Below are 18071 nucleotides of genomic sequence, written 5' to 3' on the forward strand. Positions count from 1 at the left end.
GGGCCGCGGCGGCTGCCCCCTGCCGGGCCGCGCCGACAACAGCGCCGCCGCCCGCCGACAGCGGCAGCGCCGTGGAGGGGCCTGGGGGGCCCGGCAGGCCGGGGCGGCCATGAGGGCCGCGCTGGTGGGGTACAGCAGCTCGGAGGAGGAGGAGGAGGAAGGGGGACGCCGGGGCGACAGCGCGCAGGGTCCCTCCCCAGCCAGGTGGGTGCGGTGGGGGGGGGGGGAAGGGGCGGCGGGAGCGAGCGGGGCCGGGTGAGGAACGCGCGGCCTTCCTCCTCCTCATCCTCCTCCCCGGTCCCTGCAGCGCCGGCCGCCCCCGCCTGCCGGTCCCCGCCGGCCTGCCGGGCGATCCGGAGCCGGAGGAAGCCGTTAGCGATGACAGCTCCCGGCACGGCGGCCGCGTCCGCGGCTTCCCCCACGAGCGGGGCAGCTGGGCCACCCACGTCTACCTGCCCTGTAGGTACCCGCGGCCCGGGACGGGACGGGAGGGGACGGGAGGGCGGGACGGAGCCCCGCCGGGTGAGGCCCGACGAGCCCCCAGGGTCAGCCGGTGCTCGGCAGGGACCGGAGCCCTGGGGGACCCGCCTGTCCCCGGTGGGGATCCGCGGCCGGTGCTGCCGGGAGGGACCCGGCTGTGACTGCGCTGCCCCGCAGACAGAGTCCAGGAGGAATTCCTGGAGCTGCTGGAGCTCCTGGTGTCCTGCGCTCGCACCTACGTCTCCTCGCTGGCTGCCATGGAGGAGTTCCACCTCAGCCTCTCACAGTGCGTGGTGCTGCGCTACCACTGGATCGACCCCTTCGTCCGCTCCCTCAAGGAGCGCCTGGCCGCCTTCCACAGGTACGGACGGCACAGCCCTGGGAGAGCGCTCCTCACGCCCTTCCCTCTGCCTCGAGGCCTGTGTTTCACCAGCGTCCGCACCCTCAGTCATCTCTGGCAGCTGCTGCTGCACCAGTAAAGCCCTGGGGAGCTTTTCCTCTCTACCTCGGGATCCGGCACCAGGCAGGTCAGGTCTCAGCTGACAAGGCCAAGGCTAGAGCTGTTCCATCCCATGAAGGACGGATGGTTTCATTGCTTACATATGGCTCGGGTGCCTGCCGAGCATCGGTTGCTTCAGGGCTTCTGTCACCATCTGGGTTTTGGAGGGCTGGAAACCAGGGGGGAATGGATTAATTTGGGCCCAGAAAGGTTCTGGTTGCACCGATTTGGTCCATCTGCGGCATGCATTCGCCTTTATCTTTCCACAGCTCTGTAGAATTCCTGTCCCCTCCCTGTCTTGTCTGTTTTTCTTTTTTTTTTTTTTTTCCCCCACTAGCTGATATAGGATCATTCTTATTTCAGGTTCTTCTGTGTGGCTGACCAAGTGAAGGTTTACACCAACCAGAACAAAACTAGGTGAGCGAGCAGCGGGGCAGCCTGCCTGCCTGGGGACAAGGCTGGGCAAGGTGCTGGGTGGGTTGGAAGTGTTACCTGCTTGTCCTACAGTGACCGGGCTGAGCCGTGTGACAGGGCAGTATGTGATCACCTTGCCTCCAGAGGTTTCACACCTTTCCCCAGCCACTTGCACAAATTTTTACCTTCAGCACTGATTTTCTGCAAGCCGTTGGTCTCATTAGCGGTGGCCGAACCTCAGGCTGCAGGATTTCAGTCTTCTGAAGAGAGGCAGTGTGCTCACAGCATGACCTGAAGCAGGCCTTTCTGCTGGGGTTAGATTCGTGCTATGGTTTCACAGCAGCTAAAAGAGGCAGCTGCATTTGCTGCCATCTCCCATCTGGTTTATTCTGGGGTTTTGCAAACCCTCGTGCCAGCATGAGCAGCCTGAGGCGAGCAGAGCTGGGGGCCACCTCTTTTGGCAGCAGTGCTTGTCGTGAAATTGCGGTGCAGGTCTTCCAAGAGCTGGAGACAAGTAGCTCAGACAGTGCTAATTCTCCTGGGTGTCAGCTCGGAAGCTTGATTCCAACTGAATGCAATTAAGTAGTTTAAGTGTCAAAGCAAAGGTGATTAAAATTATGAAAAGTTGCTGAATCTAGCGGGAAAGGCAGCCCACGACAGTCATGGGCGAGACGAAGTGGATCCTGGGTGAGACTTGGTCTTCCCCTCCCCTCCTGAAGTCTAGAAAGCCTCATCCAGACAGTCCTTGAGGAGGTAGCTCTTTGTCACATCTCTCCAGCTGGGTACTTCCGTTCCCCGCTTCCTCTCCCACCGTAAAACCCTTCCGGCAACTTCTGCTTTTTGAGCGCAGCTCCTGCACGGCACGATGCTCTGCTGAAATACCCATGGAGTGTGTCCTTTGCCCAGAAAATGAGTTTTCACGTCCCAAAAGGTGCTGAGTTAATCAAGTAAATCTACATGGTATATCATCCCATCCTGCTTCTCCCTGCTACCACATCTTTATTTCTGGTTTTCTTCAGAATACAGTCAGCATCCTCGAATCCTGGCATTTCTCAAATTAACTTACGTTATTGGGTAGGGAATTTGCCCGGTAGGAATTCAGGGCTAAGTATGCTTATCGCTGTGTTTTCTGCAGCATGAAAGGGTGCTTGCTGTCTTTTCTTGTCTTTCTTTAGGACCTTTATTGGATTGGAGGTCTCAGCTGGGCATTTCCAGCTGCTGGAGCTGGTCTCAGAGGTGGACAGAGTTCTAGAGGAATTTGACCTTCCCACATTCTACAAGGTGAGGCATCCCCCACTTACTTCCCTGCTGGTCCAGAAATGCTGGCTGATTCCCTGCGAGACGTCCTTGAAATGTTCACCTGAAATAAAAACGGGAGCGGGGAGGTTAGACTCTGAAAAGGTCTCCTCTGGGCTGGTCGCTGATGTTCATACTTAACACCCCGAATGCGATCTTGCTGAGAATGTGACTAGTACAAGTCTATGACTTCTGTGTCACGTCCTGTGCAGGAGAGTAAGGATGTTAACTGTCTGGCAGCCTCTTGAGAATTGGGTTTCCAGGGCAAAGGGCCACAGCATATGCCATGGTCGCTGTCCTGCTGTGTGTGGAAGCGGGGTTGTCCTGGGGTTGAATGGGCTTAGGGTGAGCACCCTAGGTCTGAGGGCAATGCTTGTGCCTTTTCCTTGGGCAGTTTCCTAGGGCATCAGTCCAACCTCTTTGCTTGGTACTAGCTTTGGGGGCAGGTTTTGGATTTCGAGGGGCCAGACCCTGATTTCTCTGTCTCCAGAGCTGAGCAGGGGGCTCTTGTGGGTTATCCAGAAGTGACCCGCCTACCTGCTCCAGGACAGTCCGTGAGACGTTCTCTGTGCAGTTTGGAAGAGCTTCTGTAGAATTGACCACAGGGAGGCTGGGAACCAGGCAGCCTCACCCACTGGTGTCCAAAAAGGCTGGGGGGGGAGCCCAGGACTCATCTCACCTCCAGCACTGTCCATATCAGCTCTGCAACTGTTGAGCTGGCAGAGGGGGCTCCCAGCTTCAGGATCCTCCTACCTCTGCAATCCCAGGCAGGGCGGCATCACACCAGATCTCCCACTGCGGCTCCGTGCGTCGAGCAAAGCATCCTGTAGCCCTTACAATCTCATCCCTGTTTTGTCTTCAGGACCCGTCGTTCCATATCAGCTTGGCCTGGTGCGTTGGGGACCTGTCTGGCAGACTGGAAGGGCAGTGTCTGCGGGAGCTCCAGGTGCGTCCCCACACAGCGCAGAGAGCAGGGGAAGAGCAGAGCTGGTGTCCAGCCACGTCTCCCTGCCGAGCGTGAGAGTGAGAAATTCTCTTCACTGAGCAAGACAAACTTCACTGGGTGGAAGAAGAGAAGCTTTTGGGGGGGAGCGTGAGTTAAATCACCCTCCAGAGGGAAGTCAGAAGCTTCCAGCCACAAACGGCCGCATCTCTGACTTGGTTCCGAGAGGGAGCTGCCGACTCTGTCCTCTGGCAGATCCGCTCTCCTGGTACTGACTCCTGCATCTGTTTTCCAGGACATCGTGGACGGGTTTGAGGACTCGCCACTCCTGCTGCGTGTCCAATGGGAGCAAATCCGCTGCAAGTCGGGGAATAAGTACTTCTCTTTCCCCTTGAGGTAGGGGCCGGTGGGGCTGTGCATTTCAGAGCCTCGAAGGCCCTGATGTTCAACCAAGGACTGTTCTCCAGTGCAGCGCTGAGTGGTGCAGGCTGTCACACACCTCACACGCTCTTCTTGCCCGCTCGGCATCTCTGGGATGTTTGTGGCCTCAAGTCAGGCTACTTCCAACTTTGAAAAAGCTGAAGAAATACGTGTTTGTACCAGATTTCATTCTCGCTGCTGGATGTGCTGCAGTCAGCACTGGCGGTTCCAGCCATCCCATGGTCGCTAATTTTGCTGATTTAAAAAAAAAACAACAAAAACCCTAAAACTCTATTAAAGCCATAGATGCCTTATGGGAAGGAGGAAGAAGGCAGTGTGGGAAGCTGTTGCTAAAGGGAGGGTGTCTCGCACGGTTGGAAGCAGCACCGCCTGATTGTCAGGAGGCTCTGAGCATGCTTTGAGTAGCAAAAGGCTGGACTCTCTCGCCAGAGCATCTCCCTGCTGTAAGCCCGGACGAGTTCCTGGGTCGTGTTCTGTGTCCCCCTGAAACTGCTGCTGCCACTATAGCGAAATGTCGGTATCCGATCCTTTTGCCAAACAGCAAAAGATGAAACCTGGAGGGGAGAAGTCGGAAACCCCTTGTGTTTCAGTGCTCCAGGCTGGGTCTAAAAGCAGAGCTTCAGTTTAAGATTGTGCATGCCATAAGCCACTTTTGGTGGGCTGTTTCTCCTGAGAAGCTTGCTGCTGTGCGTGGGTGAGCCCAAGAGAGGGCAGTGTCAGCTTCTGCCTGAGCTGGAAGGGCAGCGCCCACGGGCGAGTCAAGGGGTGGCAGCTCCTGCCCAGGCTCCGCGCTTTTTCCCCGTGGGAACAGCACCCCTGGTGCTGTGGTGACTCTGGGGACGGCAAGTTGGACTTTGTCCCTTGGGAAAAGCTCCTTTTCAATCCTTATGTTCCTGCGGGGAGGTCGGCTGCAGCCTCTCAGGTATTCGGAGCAGGATGCCGACGCGCTGCCCTGAATCTTTCATTCCATGTCTGTCTGATGAAAGACTCCGGGACTTCAGAGCAGTAAAAATCTGTCTCCTTGTGTCACAAAATCGTTTCCGTGGTACATTTCAGCTGTTCCCTTTCAGACGTGCCCAGGTCCTGCAGACTTGAGGTGATGCCTCTAAGCACTTCGTGAGCTCGGTGCTGCGCTGCCCATCCTTGCACATGAGAGAGCCTGGTGGCTTCGTGGCCGCGGGAGCGTCTCAGCTCCAGTCGCGACGTCTGCCAGCACCCATGTGATACCTGGTTTTCAATATCCTCAACAAAATTCTGTTACGGCTGCAGCCAGTTAGTTTCTGGGATGGGGATCTGTGTGGTAAGGTGTGTGATTGCATCCCGAGTTTTCTTTTGGGGAAGGAAAACCAAACAAAGGAAGATATATTTAGCCCCTGGGGACTTCCAGTGAAACTGGCTCCGGTGCAACCGGTTTCTCCATGGTCCAAGTCCAGCAGTGCCGGGTTAATGCTCAACCGGTGGCCCCGCTCCTTCCGCGTCGGGGCCCGCCTCGGCACGTCACCCTGTTTGGTAACTCCCGAGGGTGTCCGGGACCCTGCTGCTGGCCTTGGGGACGGAGCTGGGCTTGGCAGCAGGGCCAGGGGACAAAGTCTGGGGATGGGCGGCTGCCGGCACAGCCCGAAACAGTGTGTGTGAGCGGGCAGGTGTGGCAGGCAGGATGTGCGCGGGGGCAGGCAGGGCTGGTCTGCGTGTGCTGGGCCGTGGCTCTGGCTGCACACACCCGTGTGAGCAGCAGCAGGGCTGGGTTGCTGTGCACACTCGTATGAAGCAGCTGGGGGCTGTGCACACCCGTTTGAGTTGTGGCAGGGCCGGGGGGCTGTGCACACCCGTGTGAACAGCTGGGAGCTGTGCACACCCGTGGGAACCGTTGCAGGGCTGGGGGCTGTGCACACCCGTGGGAGCGGCTGGGGGGGCTATGCACACCCGTGTGAACGGCTGGGTGCTGTGCACACCCGTGGGAGCAGGTGTCGGGCCGGGGGGCGGGATGCCGGTGTGAGAGCACGGCCCCGCCCCTCGTGGCCCCGGCCCCGCCCCGCCCCCCGGCCCCGCCCCCCGGCCCCGCCCCGCCCGTTCCCCGCCGAGCCGAGCCGCCGTTGCCGCCGTTGCCGCCGCCGCCGCGCCCGCGTCTCTCCGCTGCTCCTGGCGGGAAGGGCAGGGCGGGGGCACGGGAGCCGGGCCGCGGTGGCCGCCCATGTGCCGCGCTCCGCCGGCCTGATCCCACACACAAAGGCAGGCCGGGAGTCGACGGGCCGCGCCTGGCAGCGCCGCCCATGCACCGTGCGCAGCCCCCTGCGGCGGCCCGGCCCCGGGCCATGAAGGCGGCTTAGCTCCGGACACCGCCGCGCTCGGCCCGGCCCGGCCCGACCCGGCCCGGCCCAGCGCGGCCGGGGGCAGCCGCGAACCGGCGGCGGCGCCGCGGCCCCGGTATGGCAGGAGGTGACCGCGCCCCCTGCTGGGCGGGCGGGGCGCTGCGGGCGGGCGGGCGCCCCACGCCGTTACTGGTGTTACTGGTGCTGCTGGTGGGGGCGGCGGGCGAGGATATCAACGCAGAGGTGAGCGGGGGGGGTGTGTGTGGGGGTGGAGCGGGCCTGGGGGGGCTCCCCTGGGACACCCTGCCTGCACCCTGCCTGCACCTGCGGCCGCTGGCGCTGCCTGCCCGAAGGGGGCCACAGGTGCAGGCAGGGCAGGCAGGACAGGCAGAGGTCCGGGTGTCCCGTCCCACCCCCCCCGGGGGCGGCGGGCAGCAGCCGGCGGGGGAGAGGAAGCGCTTTGTGCCCACGCGGGGCCGCGGCGGGGGAGGGGGGTGAAAGGGCCTTTGATAAAAGTCTCGGCTCCGCCACCCTGCCTGGGGGGAGTTAAAAAAAATTAGGGAAAGGTTCGAAATTTTTCAAAATTAAACCTTTTTTTTTAAAAAAAAAAAATTGGAAAATTAAACCAATGCAAAGTCATTTAGGAAAAAAAAAAAACTGTTTTAAAGGTTAAAAGGGAAAAAAATAGATCAGAAAATTAAAATTGAAAGGAAAAATTAAAAATGAAAGGAAAAAATTAAAAATAACGAAAATGAAAAGCAATAATCCAAACAAAAATTTATTTTAAAAAAGTAACTGAAAAAGACAAGAGGTGGAGAGGTTGGTGCAGGAAGAGACCTGCTGTGCCCCCGCACCCTTCCTGCCCGCTGCCCCTCTGCGGGGCCAGCAGTCGCCCAGGGGCCACCTGCCCCCAGCCGCCGCTGGGCACCCCGGGGGGCTGCCGGCCCCGCAGGACAGAAGCCCCTTTGTGGGTGGAGGCCGGGGCGGGGGGTCCTGGGGCGCTGGCGGGGGGAGTGGGGGGCTGCTGGCCCCACGTTCCTCTGTGGCTCCCGGGGGACACCTCCGGAGGCGGCGGGCAACCCGCGGGCAGGTTGGCCCCCCGCCAGCTGCCTTATCCCCGGGATCAGGGTGGCCGACAGCCCCCGCCGAGGTCAGGCCGGCGGATCCCCCACGCGCTTTGCGGGGCAGGGCTGGGGCCCTGTTCCCTGCCTCCCGCCCGCTGCCCGCGTGCTCTGGCTTGCCTGTGCTGCCTGCCCTGCCTGCCTGGGTGTGGCATTTTGCCCCCCGGCAGCTGGCAGGGACGCCCCGTGAGGGGGTACAGGGCCGGGGCGGCGGCGGGCGGTGGGCTGGGTACTGCCCCGCCGGGCTCACGAGGGGCTGCCTGTCCCCAGGGAGCTCCGAGTCCCCCCATCAGGCTGTCCCCTGCTCGCGGCCTCACGCCCGGCTCTCCCCGGTGCAGGCATGGCTGCGGCTCTACGGCTACCTGCCGCAGCCCAACCGGCAGATGTCCACCATGCGCTCGGCTCAGACCTTCTCTTTGGCCCTCGCCGAGATGCAGAAGTTCTACGGCATCGCCGTCACCGGCGTCCTGGACGAGGAGACGAAGGCGTGAGTTTCTCCGTGTCCTCTTGCTCTAGCGGAAGGCGGCTCCGCTCCCTGGAGCTTTGGCTTTGCCTGCCAGACCCCGAGCTCTGCCTGCCCCTGGAAACGTGGGTGCTGTCTGCCCTGGGAGCTGCATCTCCCCTTTCGGGGGCCGCAGCCAGGACACCTCACTTGCCGTTCGTGATGGCTGTAACCCCTCGGGGACCTTGGCCGCGGTGGGCTGAGCCCTGGCTCCATGCCCTCCTGACAGGTGGATGAAACGTCCCCGCTGTGGGGTCCCGGACCAGTTTGGGGCACGGATGAAGTCCAACATGCGGCGGAAGCGGTACGCGCTGACGGGGCGGCGCTGGAGCCAGAGCCATCTCACCTTCAGGTACCCAACTTCTCCAGGGCTTCCCACCCTCCAGCCCATGGAGAGCCATGGACCCCCTTGGGGAGCGAGCTCTGTCCCGGGCTGTCCCCAGTGAGCTCTGTACCACCAGCATCCAGAACTACACGGAGAAGCTGGGTCGATACCATTCGTACGAGGCCGTCCGCCGAGCTTTCCGGGTGTGGGAGCAAGCCACGCCACTGGTTTTCCGGGAGGTGCCCTACGAGGACATCCGGCAGAAGCGGAAGAAGGAGGCCGACATCATGGTGCTCTTCGCCTCCGGCTTCCACGGAGACAGCTCCCCCTTCGACGGTGTCGGGGGGTTTTTGGCTCACGCGTATTTTCCTGGTCCTGGCATGGGGGGGGACACGCATTTCGACTCAGATGAACCCTGGACGCTGGAGAACACGGATGTGTCTGGTGAGTTGAGGGCCAAGGAGGTGGTGAAGGCAACCAGAGGAGCCTGGTGGGCCTCTGGGTTTGAGGGCAGGAGGATGTGCTGGTGTGGGCAGGAGTGGCAGGGAGAGCAGCTCCGCCGTAAGTGGTGCAGGCAGCTCCCAGTGGGGCACCCTGGTTGCGGGGTGTCGGGGCCGAGGACCCACCCCACGTGTCATGTCCTCCACCCTGTCTTGCTGATGGTGCCTTTCTCTGCAGGGAACAACCTTTTCTTGGTGGCCGTGCACGAGCTGGGGCACTCGCTGGGCTTGGAGCACTCCAGCAACCCCAGCGCCATCATGGCCCCCTTCTACCAGTGGATGGACACGGAGAACTTCCAGCTGCCGGAGGATGACCTCAAGGGCATCCAGCAGCTGTATGGTGAGGAACTGGGTGGGGTATCAGCCCAGAGGTGGGGTGCTGGGCACGTGCGTGGGGAAACTGAGGCATGGGTGCCGCTGGTCTGCGTCACCCCATCCCTTCTCTCGCCCGCCTGAGCCAGGTACCGCAGACGGGCGCCCTCAGCCTACCAAGCCTTTGCCCACCGTGACACCCCGGAGACCTGGCAGGCCAGACCAGAGACCCCCTAAACCACCTCCCCCGGGGAAACCGGAGCGACCCCCCAAACCTGGCAGCCCAGACCGACCTGACCAGTACGGCCCTGACATCTGCGACGGGAACTTTGACACGGTGGCGGTACTGCGTGGGGAGATGTTTGTGTTCAAGGTACCTGCTGGGACCCCCTCCTGCCCGTCCCCTGGGGATGTGGTGGGTCTCTGGGTGGGAGCATGCCCCAGGAGATGCCTGGGCCTGGGACTGTGTCCCTGTGTCCCCCTCGTCCTCTGTCAACACTCCGTTTACCACCAGGGACGGTGGTTCTGGAGGGTCCGGCACAACCGGGTGCTGGACAACTACCCCATGCCCATCGGGCACTTCTGGCGGGGCCTCCCCGGGGACATCGACGCTGCTTATGAGAGGCATGACGGGAGGTTCGTCTTCTTTAAAGGTGAGCAGGGAAGCTGGGTGGGAGGGCCGAGGTGCAGGGGGGAGCCCAGTGCTCCCCCCCAAGCTGCTGAGAGCTGGTTGCCTTCATCCCATCCTGATCCCCCTCCCCAGCCGGAGACGCTGCCTGACCAAAGGGATGGGGTGGCCACAGGCATCGTACCCCCATCCGCACGTGCGCCTGCTGCGGCAGCTGGGCGCATCGCTCCCCTTCTCCATCTCCTCCCCCTCCAGGTGACCGGTACTGGCTCTTCCGAGAAGCCAACCTGGAGCCCGGGTACCCGCAGCCCCTGGTCACCTATGGCCAGGGCATCCCCTACGACAGCATCGACACGGCCGTCTGGTGGGAACCCACGGGGCACACCTTCTTCTTTCGTGGGGACAGGTGAGTGGGTGGGCATGGCGGGCAGCGGAGACCCCCGTGCTCCTCACCTGCTCACCGCCTCCCTCCCCCAGATACTGGCGCTTTAACGAAGACACCCGCTCGGTGGACCCTGGGTACCCGAAACCCATCTCTGTCTGGGTGGGCATCCCTCCCTCACCCAAGGGTGCCTTCCTCAGCCCGGACGCCTGTAAGTAGAGGAGGAAAAGAGGCGGGGTGGTGGGAGCGGGGGTGGTGTCACCCCTTTGGTGGCCTGGCCACGAGGGATGGAGGCCAGGAGGTTGCCCAGGAGTCAGCGGTGTTGCCCTTTCTGAAGGGTTTCACTGGTCCCAGAGCAAAACTTGCTGTCCAGGGCACCTGCGGGGGTGTGTAGGTTGGGGGGTGCCCTGCGCCTGCTCACTTACCCCTCGCCTCCATCTTCTCCCCTCCCCCAGCCTCCACCTACTTCTACAGAGGCACAAAGTACTGGAAATTCGACAATGAGCGGCTCAAGACGGAGCCGGGTTACCCCAAATCCATCCTACGGGATTTCATGGGCTGTCACACGGAGCTGGTCCCGGACCCCCATCCCCGCTGGCCCGATGGGGAGCGACCACCCTTCAACCCCGATGGGGATGGGCGGGCCGAAGATGAGGAGGAGGAAGAGGAAGAAGAGGAGGAAGACGAGGAGGATTACAGCGAGGGCGGCCGCCAGCCGGGCGGGGATGTGGACGTGGTGGTGCAGATCGATGAGTACACGCGCACCATGAGCGTCGTCATGGTGCTGGTGCTGCTGGTGCTGCTGGTCTGCATCCTCGGCCTCATCTACATCATCGTCCAGATGCAGAGGAAGGGTGCGCCCCGAATGCTCCTGTACTGCAAGCGCTCCTTGCAGGAGTGGGTCTGACCCCGGCTCCCTCCTCACACAGCCCCCCGCCACCATGGTGCTACCGATGGACCTGACCTCCCCCTCCCTTCGCCCCTCCCCACGGCCCCTCTCGCCCCATTGTTGCTTGATGGCTCCGGCCTCAGAAAAGGGGGGGATGCCCACCCCCCACCTCCCCCCGGCCCCTCCAGAGCAGCCGGGCTGGGACTGGGGGACGGTCGTGGGGGGGCTTCAGGGCACCCAGGTCCTGCCTGCTCCCCGGCACCTGCCCCCCCACCCCCAGCCATGACCGGGTTGCCACCCATCGTGCTGTGCCCGCCTCTGCCAAGGGGGCCCAGCAGGGTCCCTTCCCCCCGCGTGAACCCGCTGGGCTGTGCCTTCACCGCACAAGGTGGGGAGCGGATTGGGGCTGTGCACGAGTGCTACGAGCTGGCAGGTCTCAGCTGCCGGCACCTGCAATGGCAGGGAAGTGTGAGGGGAAGGGAGGGCTGAGCTCGTGGCCGTGTTTCCTGTTGAGCCGCAGGGAAGCAGGGATGTGGTGCCTAAAGATAGTGTGAGGGGGGAGAGGCCACCTTTGCGAGCCCCCCGCTATGTGCTCAGCCTGGACCCTGCCGGACCCTGCCACCACCGCGGTGGGGCAAAGCCCTGGGAATGTGTGGTCCCGCAGGCAGGGCAGCGGGCACGGCCGCCTTGTACGTGCATTAAATGGGTCGGGTGTGTGGAGAGCTGTGGTGCCATCCTTCCTGCCGCGGGACGGGGCAGGAGCCGTGTGGGCTGCCCTGCGCGAGGTTTGGCAGATTTTGTGGGGGCTTGCCTAGGGGTGCCCCCGGCAGCGGACAGAGCCGCCTTTCACCAGCTCCCACGGCAGCGGCGACGGCCTCACTGGGAACACAGTGCGCCTTGTTCTCCCCCCGGCCGGCACCGCGCTCCAGCCCTGGGGCAGCCACCTCCCCTGGGCAGGGGCCGGTGGCTGCGGCAGCCGGGGGACAGTGCGTGGTCCCTCCTGGAGCCAGTTTACCGGGTGCTTCGGTGTCCCTGAGCAGCCCCAGCATGTTTCCTGGGGGGAAGGGGGTGGCTGCATCCTGTCTCGCCACGGCTGTCTCGGCAGAGGAAAGCAGAAGCAGTCACGACTGCTGCAGAGATCAGGGAAATAATCGTGGGAGTGGGAAAGATTAGATGCAGCAGGGTAGGAAATTGGCTTTATCCAGGGAAAAAACGTTGCTCAGCCTTTAATGGGAAGGAAAACCAAACCCCAGCGGGTGGCAGAGGGAGCATGCGGCAGTGATGGAGACAGCGGCTTCCCTGCCCGTGCTGGTGATGCTCACCAGGGTGGAGAGCCAGGGCTGGATTTGCTCTAGAGCTGTGGGTGCAGCCTGCGGGGCAGCCTCAGGGCTGGCGGCAGAGGCCTGGAGCAGTTAATACACTGATGGGGAGGCAGGCTGGGCAGGGGATTGTGTGGGTCTGCCCCATCCCGGTGGAGATGACCCTACGGAGGGGAAGGGGGGCGGGGGGGTTCTCCCTCTGGGACGACTCCAGCCACAATCTCCTTCCGACCCTCTGCCCAGGCTTCCTCCAGCCCCAGACCAGAGCAGCACCCCGACAGCACCCTGCCCGGCCTCTTTCCCCACGGGGCTGGTGGCTGTGACCCAGGGCTCGGTGCAGGGAGCATTAACTCAGCCCTGACCTGCTCTCCCCTCCCTGGGGCTCCGGCTGCCCCTCTGCCCCCATCCCCTCCCTGCCAACACTGGGGGGGGGGGGGTGTGTGTGTGTCCGTCTGTCCGTCCGTCCCCCCAACTTCATGGATGGGTAGGGATGAAGCCTTTGTGCGCCCTCCCTCCTCCCCAATCCTCCCCCTCCCCAGGACCCAGAGCTGCTGGCTCAGCGCCCAAGACTCGGCTGCAGCCACTTCTCAGCACTAAATTACCCCGAGCCCCTGCGCTGCTCATCAGCCACTAACTACTTTAAAAGGGCAGGACTGACGCTGGTGCTTACCCCACTTTCCCAGAGCTGGTTGCACTGGTGGGGGGACTCTGTGGCCAGGGCCACCCATCCCCTGGCCTGGCCCCCTCCCTGTCCACGCTGGGCTGCGATTCCCAGCCTTTAGCTGATTTCCTGGGAAACATGCTTGGCTCAGACTCAGCACATCACTGCAGTCAAGCAAGAAGCCAAAATCAGGGACAGAAAAACCCTGAAGAATTGGGGGGTGGGGGGGAGTCTCCCAGTGGCTCCAGGCGCTGTTGTATTCCCTTAGCTGGCCGTGCTGGGTCACATTCCTTGGCTTTTAACTGCTTTCAATTCGGTTTTTTTGACCATTTAGCACAGATTCATGCTTGCATGGTTTCTTGCCAGAGCCACGGGAGGACCCACAGCTCTGCTGGACCAGGAGCCCTGCAGCAGGGCAGCCCGGCACCCCCGCCTGCCCGGAACCAGGGCCAGCCCAGCACCGGGAGCTACCAAAAGGCACAACCTGGCCAAAAGGCGAGGCAGGAGGAAAGCATGGCCAGGCTTCGCTGCTCCCCGCCCCCACAAAGGCAGCTCCAGAGGCAGGCGCAGATGCATTTCCCACGACAGATGCATTTCCCACACTAGATGCACTTCCCATGGCAGATGCATTTCCAACAACAGATTTATTTCCCACGGCAGCTGTGTTTCCCTTTTCTCCCAGGGCTCAGTGGGGTGCAGTGGTGAGGACCCTGAAGGCTGGTACCTGGCGAGACGCCCAGCTCACAGGGAAAGCCAGCTGAACCAGCCAAGGATGCCCAGGGCCATCCCCTTCCCTGGGCAGCCCTGCCATGGCAGGGGAGGGGGCTCCTTGCCGATTCACAGAGGGACAGGGGCTGGGAGCAATTCCCCAGGGGGAACTGGCGGTGCTGGGAGCAGAGGCCCAGGCTGCCTGGGTTTGGCGAGCTGGGACATCCCACCCCCCCCTCCTGCTTTTCCCCGGATGCTACAGCGTAGCTGGTGCCAGGAGCCCAGGGCCATCTGGAAATGCTCATGGACAGAAACACTCCTGGACAGCAGCGAGGGACCCCGGCGGAGACAAAGCCCAGCGTTTCAGCAGGGCCCGGGCACTTCGCCGGAGGCTCCCGCTCTGCCCGCAGCGGGGTCGGCTCACCTCTGGCCACCCACAGGCACAAGACCCCGGGGAGGGCAGGGATGCACCTGCTGCAAGGGACAGGGCTTTTGGTGGCTCGAGGGAGCGCGAGTCCCGCTCAGCTCGGCCCTGGCAGGCACCAGGCAGTCCTGCCAGGATCCACCCCCACCAGGCAGCTCCCAGCTTCCCAAAAATAGGCTGGAGAAGCCCGACCTGGAAAAGACCCCGGGAGCTCAGCGTCCTCCAGGCCTTGCCGGGGCAGGGCTGGCTGCTGCAGGATGGGGCTCTGCACGCCATTGGAGTGGGGGTGATGGGGGTGACCAATGCTTGCAGGGGCTCTCTCTGCCCGCCTGCCACCATCACAGGAGAAACCGCGCTTCCTCCTGCCTCCTCCTCTGCAAGCCAAGGCACGATCCCCTGTGCGCTGAGGAGAGGACCTGGAAAGCAGAGAGGAAGCTGGGCTCAGCGCGGAGGAAGAACTGGGGCCGGGATACGCCAAGCGGCGACCGGTCGGTCTCAAGGCCGGAGGAAACGACGCTGGGGACAGAGGGAAGAGCTGCGGGGCCCTGGGAGGGGTTGAACGTGCTGCCTGTGCACGCTGCAGGCAGGACAGGCTCCAGGGGCTGCCTAGGCAGGGGTCGGTGGGATGCACCCGCCAGCCACATTGAGCTCAGCACACGTGTGAGCTGCTCGTAGCCATCACCTCCCATCATCACAACCACCCCGCAGCCACCAGCCCTGCTGCCCGTGGTGCCGGACCCTTCATCTCACAGGGAGGAAAGTAATTTCTGGGGCCGCGAGGGCAACACAAGCGGTGGAGCAGACGGGCTGCAGGTCTGCTTCAGCACAACTTGGCATCCATCATCTTCTCACCTCTAGCGGCTCTGAGGCTTTCCCCATCACATCCCACGGTAGCTCCCAGGGTGCACAGCCGCTCCCTCATCCAAATAAAACCTTGCTTGGGTGGTCCCATGTTACAGCCTGCCGGGGGAAGCTCTCTCTGCTCTCCCGCAGGCACCAGCAGGGCCGGAAGATCAGCTCTCCCTGTGTGCAGAAGTGGTCAAAGTCCCCAGTACGGTCACTCATTTTTCCTGGGTGGTGGCCAATGGCAAAACTCAAAATAAATAATTCCCTCACCTCCAGCACTGCCCGCCCCACGCTAGACAGCAGCTGCAGAGGATTAGCGTCGCCCTGGAGGTGTAATCCCTCTACAAAGATGACAACATTTGGCCCAAGACAGCCAGGGAGATGCAGAATGGGAAGCAGAGAGGGCAAGGAGCGGAGCTTGGCCCAGATTTTTTTTGATTCCTGCATATCACCTCCATGATCAGAGCTCTGCGCTTTGCGTCAGGATCCACTTAATAGGAAGGAGACAAAGAGCAAGGGGGAGGCCACAGGAGCAGAGCAGACAGACAGAAAGCTTTCCAGGGAAACCCCTGTCTGCTTCCCCTGCCAGCTGCTGCCACCTGCCCAGGCAGAGCCACGGGTGCTGAGGGATGTCCCAGCCTTGGCTTGCCACATGCTCCAGCTCTGCCTGAGCACGTCTGCTTTCTGGCCCAACCCAAGGAGGGACGCTCTCCCATCCCTTGCTCTGAGGTGCTGCAGCCCAGGCACTCGCTGTCCTTCAGCGGGCGAGATTTCAAAGAGAAGCTTTGCCTTTGATGCAGAAAGCAGGCTACCAGCACTTAGGTCCCAACCAAAGTGCCCAAGTGCAGGACCCTGCCCCAGCCAGTGGAAGAGGAAGGTGAAAAGCCAGCAGAGGCAAGGAAAACTCATCTTCAGGTGGGTCCCGCTCCGCCCCAGGTTGGACCCAGGGCTCCCCGCAAAGACAAGATTCCTTTCTCCCCCACTAGACATGAACTGCAATAAGGACTGAAGCAGGAAGGAAGGAGCCGGCCACCCACGGAAAGGTGAATGGGGAGATATTCAAGACCTTTTCTCTGCAGACTGCCTGCACTGAACCAGCACTCTCCTCACCCCTTGCACCAAGCTGGGGCTGCCCTGGGAACACACAGGCAGCAACCATCCTCAGGGCAGACTCCCATCTCTGCACCCACATCCTTCCTGCCTTCTTCCACTCTTTCCACGTAGGAGGACATTGTGGCCCAGCCGGGTCAAAAGCCATAACCAAAGCAGTAAGAAGCTGGACGATTCACACACGAGTTTTGCTGGTACACGTTTACTCTAGGAACCGACTGCCAACAGGATGCCTGTGACATTTTGGCCTATCTGCCAGCACCATCCTCTTCTCCCACAGGGAGAGCATCCAAACTTCACTCGCCTTCAGCAAGATAGTTATAGTTTTGATGGGAGAGGGGGATTAGAAGAGAAAGATTTTTGAAGACCATCATGTAAATCCACCACCATCTGGCCCTAAAGAGTCAGTATCTGATGATGCTCCACTTTGTACAGCATGTAAACAGGAAGACTCAGTATTTTGTTTCATATTAAAAAATACACATAGGGTCCACGTGGATGTAAGGGTTTGCGGCTGGGAATTTATTCCAGCAAATCCGCTGGCACAGCTCCTAGAGGTCAGGCAGGAATTGGCAGCAGGGCCCATCTGATCTCTCCAGAGGCAGCCAGCTCAGAGCCCTGGGGAGCCCAGCCCCTCTTAACACATTATGGTCACTCACTCAGAGCAAAGCCGACTCCTGGAGGACAAGGGCTGACTCCAGCACAGGCCCCAGCGGGGCAGGGAGAGGCGGCAGCAGCTCCCGGTGAGTGCTCGGCCGCCAAAAACACAGGCTTATGAGCGAGGGCTTGAGGGAAAGGATGTGCGCCTTACCCTGCCGGGGTCTGACGGATTCCCTCAGCAGGTCCCCCAGCCCTGGCAAGCTTTGCAAACACAGCAGCAAAGCCTCGCCATGGACTTCATTAAGGCCGATCCCCGGCACATGATACAGTGATTCCACTTCACAAATCTCAAGTCCAGCCAAGCCTTGACAGACGTCAAAACAAGACGGATGGTGCTTTCCCAAGTGGGCTTCCTTGGCTTGGCTCCTTAGAGCTACCAAGCTATTCACCTGCTATAAAAATTGGAAAGGTCTTTTCCAGAAAGCCTTCTGCAAGTACAATCCAGCACCACGTGACAGCACGGGCTCAGCACCTCCAGTTCAAAGCCCACTAACTCTAAAGGTGCAAATAGGGGAGAGCTTGCCACAGAGGTAAAGCAGGCTGCATATGGAGAAGCTGCTGACCATGAGGGTGCACAGACACACCAAACCTTTAAACCAGGTGGAAAGTCAGTGGTCAGGATTAAACCCAGAATCTGGGGCAGATGTCCCCAAACAGGCTCTCCTCCTCCTGGGAGACACCAACTTTCCTTTACAGGACAGTAATGAAAATCAAGTCTTCCCAGTTCACTGTACAGCCCAGCACCAGGGAAGGATCAGTACCCATCTGAGGTACCTACCCACCAGAGTAGCTGGGGGGGGGGAGCTTGGCCCCAGGGAGGAAGGGCATCAGCTACTCCCAGATTCTCCGTTTCTGGCAGAGGTCTGCAGCCTCCCCTCGCAAGCCTTTCCACAACAAAGGCAGATTGGTTCGAGGCAGGGAAGGGCAGCTTCAGCACAGGAAAAGACTTCCGCTCCTGTTATGCTGCTTTGCTAAACCTCCACTTTGATCCCTAGGGAAAGGGACAATTTGGCAGCTGGAAGGCTATTGTGTGCCTCTTGCTGTAAGTAGCTGCTAAAGGCTTGGTTCAGAGCTGGAGTGAGTTGTTTAACCACAGAGGGAACAGAGCTGTGCCCTAACAGGCAGGTAAAGCCAATTTGTCACCGCTGGGAAAACAGCTTCAAGTAAGAAGGGAATGAAAACCCCACTTCTGTGTACTAAAAGGGAACAGTGTGAGTTTTCTGTCATAGGTACAGTACCACAAACCTCATGGACAGATCCTGTCTCCTCTGTGGAAACTCTACTATTTTTCCTCTCTCCAGA

At 61.1% G+C, this 18071-nt stretch overlaps 2 protein-coding genes across 2 annotated transcripts; both read left to right on the top strand.

Annotated features, from left to right (window-relative positions):
• The first annotated feature begins 12 nt into the window (after positions 1 to 12).
• USB1 (U6 snRNA biogenesis phosphodiesterase 1) lies at positions 13 to 5107 on the top strand. Its single transcript, XM_075765875.1, has 7 exons — positions 13 to 204; positions 308 to 459; positions 658 to 841; positions 1343 to 1396; positions 2569 to 2674; positions 3552 to 3635; positions 3928 to 5107. Exons 1-7 carry the CDS (start codon positions 110 to 112, stop codon positions 4030 to 4032), a joined length of 780 nt encoding a protein of 259 aa, XP_075621990.1. The 5' UTR covers positions 13 to 109; the 3' UTR covers positions 4033 to 5107.
• Positions 5108 to 6130: 1023 nt separating this feature from the next.
• On the top strand, positions 6131 to 11761 carry MMP15 (matrix metallopeptidase 15). Its single transcript, XM_075765366.1, has 10 exons — positions 6131 to 6625; positions 7842 to 7990; positions 8235 to 8357; positions 8467 to 8774; positions 9009 to 9170; positions 9292 to 9515; positions 9657 to 9795; positions 10026 to 10176; positions 10248 to 10363; positions 10608 to 11761. The coding sequence occupies exons 1-10, from the start codon at positions 6500 to 6502 to the stop codon at positions 11057 to 11059; spliced, it is 1950 nt and encodes a 649-aa protein (XP_075621481.1). The 5' UTR covers positions 6131 to 6499; the 3' UTR covers positions 11060 to 11761.
• The last annotated feature ends 6310 nt before the right edge of the window (positions 11762 to 18071 follow it).

The sequence above is a fragment of the Balearica regulorum genome, chromosome 13, assembly GCF_011004875.1.
Source record: "Balearica regulorum gibbericeps isolate bBalReg1 chromosome 13, bBalReg1.pri, whole genome shotgun sequence".
NCBI classification, from domain to species: domain Eukaryota; kingdom Metazoa; phylum Chordata; class Aves; order Gruiformes; family Gruidae; genus Balearica; species Balearica regulorum.